The 2,914-nt window shown below is 44.2% G+C and overlaps 1 protein-coding gene across 1 annotated transcript; it reads right to left on the bottom strand.

The window, feature by feature from the left end:
- Positions 1 to 350: 350 nt before the first annotated feature.
- On the bottom strand, positions 351 to 2,454 carry LOC147904071 (11S globulin seed storage protein Ana o 2.0101-like). Its single transcript, XM_087372381.1, has 5 exons — positions 2,154 to 2,454; positions 1,824 to 2,017; positions 1,333 to 1,707; positions 986 to 1,203; positions 351 to 780 (listed from the first exon to the last, which is right to left on the bottom strand). The coding sequence occupies exons 1-5, from the start codon at positions 2,452 to 2,454 to the stop codon at positions 351 to 353; spliced, it is 1,518 nt and encodes a 505-aa protein (XP_087228507.1).
- Positions 2,455 to 2,914: the final 460 nt, after the last annotated feature.

The raw sequence follows: 2,914 nt of genomic DNA, 5'->3' as shown, positions 1-2,914 counted from the left end.
TTCATTTTGGCCCATTTTTGTAAATCTCTCTTTTCCCTCCCTTTTATTTTGGCCCATTTTTGTAAATCTTTATTTTCCCTCTTTAATATTAATAAGTCTTGCATGTTTATTTATTTTTTAAAAAAAACATGTGAAAGTTATTTAGATGATTTCATTTTTGCTTAGCATTTGAACTTTATTCCATCATTGACTCACGCAAAGTGAAGGTTGGCAAAGATGAAAGGATGAGGCATGTAAATTCAAATTAGAGGAAGGCACAACATCCATTTCAGAATTAAGAACTCTATGACATGAAGTAAGATTCTTACGATGATGTAAGTAATAAGAAATACTAGATGGATATGCATGGGCTAGCTAGCTTCGAAGAGCATGAGATCTTTGGCAGCGTCAATGTGTTGCTGCACCCACATTTCCACCCGTGTTCTAACATATCCTCCCAACCATCCACCCTTCCTATCATCTTTGCTTGTATCAGGACAACCATTTTGGATATCATCATCTGAAGCTTCTCCAGCTGCATCCTGGAGTTGGCTTGCCGGCTCAGCTGCAATGCCCATTTCTTCTGTTTGTCCCGCATCATCTCGCCTTGCATGCAATCTGTCGCAATGGTTCTCTGGCCCATCATAGGACCTTCGATTCGGAAGAATTACCTCCTCCCTCCTTCGTTTCCTCCTTATCTCTCTCTCCAGAGCTATGTCGATCCCAAATGCTGTCGCCACAACTTCCTTTGGGATGCCTTTGTACACGGAATTCGCCCCTGCCATGAAAGATGCCGTTGGCCTGTACCACCTCCAAATTAATCAACATCTGTTGAAATTTGCCCAGCACGCAAACTATGGCTATTTCAGCAGCGTGCAAAACTATGGAAGGAAACAAGCATTTTCATGATGCGTTGAAGCCTTATCCAAGTAATTAGAATATTTCTGGTTTACTATCGTGTAAAATCCTTTAACATCACTCTGATCTTCTGATTGCTAGTCCCTACCTGTCGCAAGTAAAGAATTTGATAAACTCAAGCCCATCTTTGTTGGCAATCACTATAGATGGATAAAATTTCGGGATCACCACCATGCTGTCTTCGTGTAAATTTGTATCCAAAAGGCGCTCTCCATCATTGCTTGCGACTTGCACTCTACCACTGCCCCGCAGAACTCGGAGAATTTGATGAGAGTTCATGGTCCACAAAGGAGCGAGCATCGCGTCCTGCCAAACCAAGGATAAAGCTAGATTTTTAGTTCCGCACAGCTAGGACTAGTCTCATGGAATTCCACAGAAGTTTTTCTAACAAATAACAGATATAACAGATATAAGCTAACTGCTAGATGACCTTACCGGCTCTAAACTGACCCTGACGAGGCTAAGCCCCACGTTTGTTAGCACGGGAAGCTTGTAGCGGTTCACCATGTTCAACCACCCACCGTCTCTTACAACCAGATCTGCTTTGCTACACTCGGAATTGAATCTGAACTCCCCTAGCTCAAGAGCAGTCTTGTCTTCGTCATATATGCCATTCATGTCGTTATCATAGTAAACCTCAGGTAGTCTAATTTTCTCATGCGGCCTTATGATAGCAGTTTCTTGCTGGCTTTCTAGCAGTCTCATCACCGTCTCCTCATCAACACCCCAAGCTTGAGCTAGAACATCCTTGGAGAATCCATGCAACAATCCTCCGTAACGTTCTTGTCTTGCTCCAGAGAGATGAAATGCCTGATCACAATAAGTGCATAGGAAAGATGTCAACAAACAGCAGTGCATAGGCAAGCTTTATCTCATTCACTTTCGCCGAATCGTTACTTCGGTTCTTCGAAATTTCACTCACTCACATGGTATCGCCCCTGCTCAAACGAGCGGGAAGTTTCTGAGACGCATAGAACGCGATGTTGCTCGTTCCCATCGTTGTATAACCAAAACACCATTCCGCGTGGCACTGCAACCACGTCCCCTTGCCTTACTCGACGAACATAGCGGCGCCGAAACTCACCATGCCGTGATTGTGCGATACCCATCAAACCAGAACCTATAAAATCCATATAAACAACGGATGTTCATTTCTGATCGAACGCGTTTAAAACTTAGCAACGTCCACCATCCGAATCCAGCATTATTGTACCTAGCAAAAGTAAACATGGCCTTTTAGTCCTCTGAACGCTCACCTTCCATCACGTACGCAACACTAGCTGCATCCGAATACTTAGGTACCATTAGACCATTCTCTTCAAGAACAGCCTCATGCACTGCAACATTGGTTTGCTGAAGAATCCTATTGTCGCCCCAAGTTTTTACACAGCCTACTTCAGTTCTGAGATCCTCCCTCGGTTCACTCAGCTTTAAATCGTAATCCTCACCGCTCTTCTCCCTCCTCCAGTGTCTCCCTGATCCGTCATACTTAGTACGAGCAGCTTCAACGCCTAAGACGATAAGAAACGCACAAAAGACGACGAACTTGCCGCTCATTTTGCTGCTCAATAAAACCGTGCACTCCTCCGGAAAGTGGTCAGCGGTTGCCGATCATATACGCTAGTCGTAACAGCCTTCTGTGATCAGAAAAACATGCATGGAACACAACCTCCAAGCCCTAGGTGTGCGGTTGTTATATAAGTCGGATCTCCAAGTTATATGGCAGTTGGTGAAGATTGAGAATCAATGTAGGCGATCAGCTAAATCCTGAGGTTGTAGAGCAGAAACAAGCGAGTTCTTTCAGCGGATTCGGCTGCACGCGCAAGGGATTGCCTTCCATATCTAGAGTACCGGTCCAACGCATCTAACTCGTCTGGCATGCAGACTGGGTGATTCCACGTAAGAGACATTTGTTGCCAGTTCTAAGTTGAGAACTTGACATTCTTCAAACTACATACATCACCTAAGTACATCGTAGTGCTACCTGCAATATTGTTAACCACAAGGCCTGAGAGAA

Source organism: Dipteris shenzhenensis, chromosome 3 (assembly GCF_047967505.1).
Source record: "Dipteris shenzhenensis isolate YYH24624 ecotype China chromosome 3, Dip_SZ_1.0, whole genome shotgun sequence".
In the NCBI taxonomy this organism is placed as follows: domain Eukaryota; kingdom Viridiplantae; phylum Streptophyta; class Polypodiopsida; order Gleicheniales; family Dipteridaceae; genus Dipteris; species Dipteris shenzhenensis.
The sequence above is the reverse complement of the archived record's forward strand: the minus strand, read 5'-3'. Positions and strand labels throughout refer to the sequence as shown.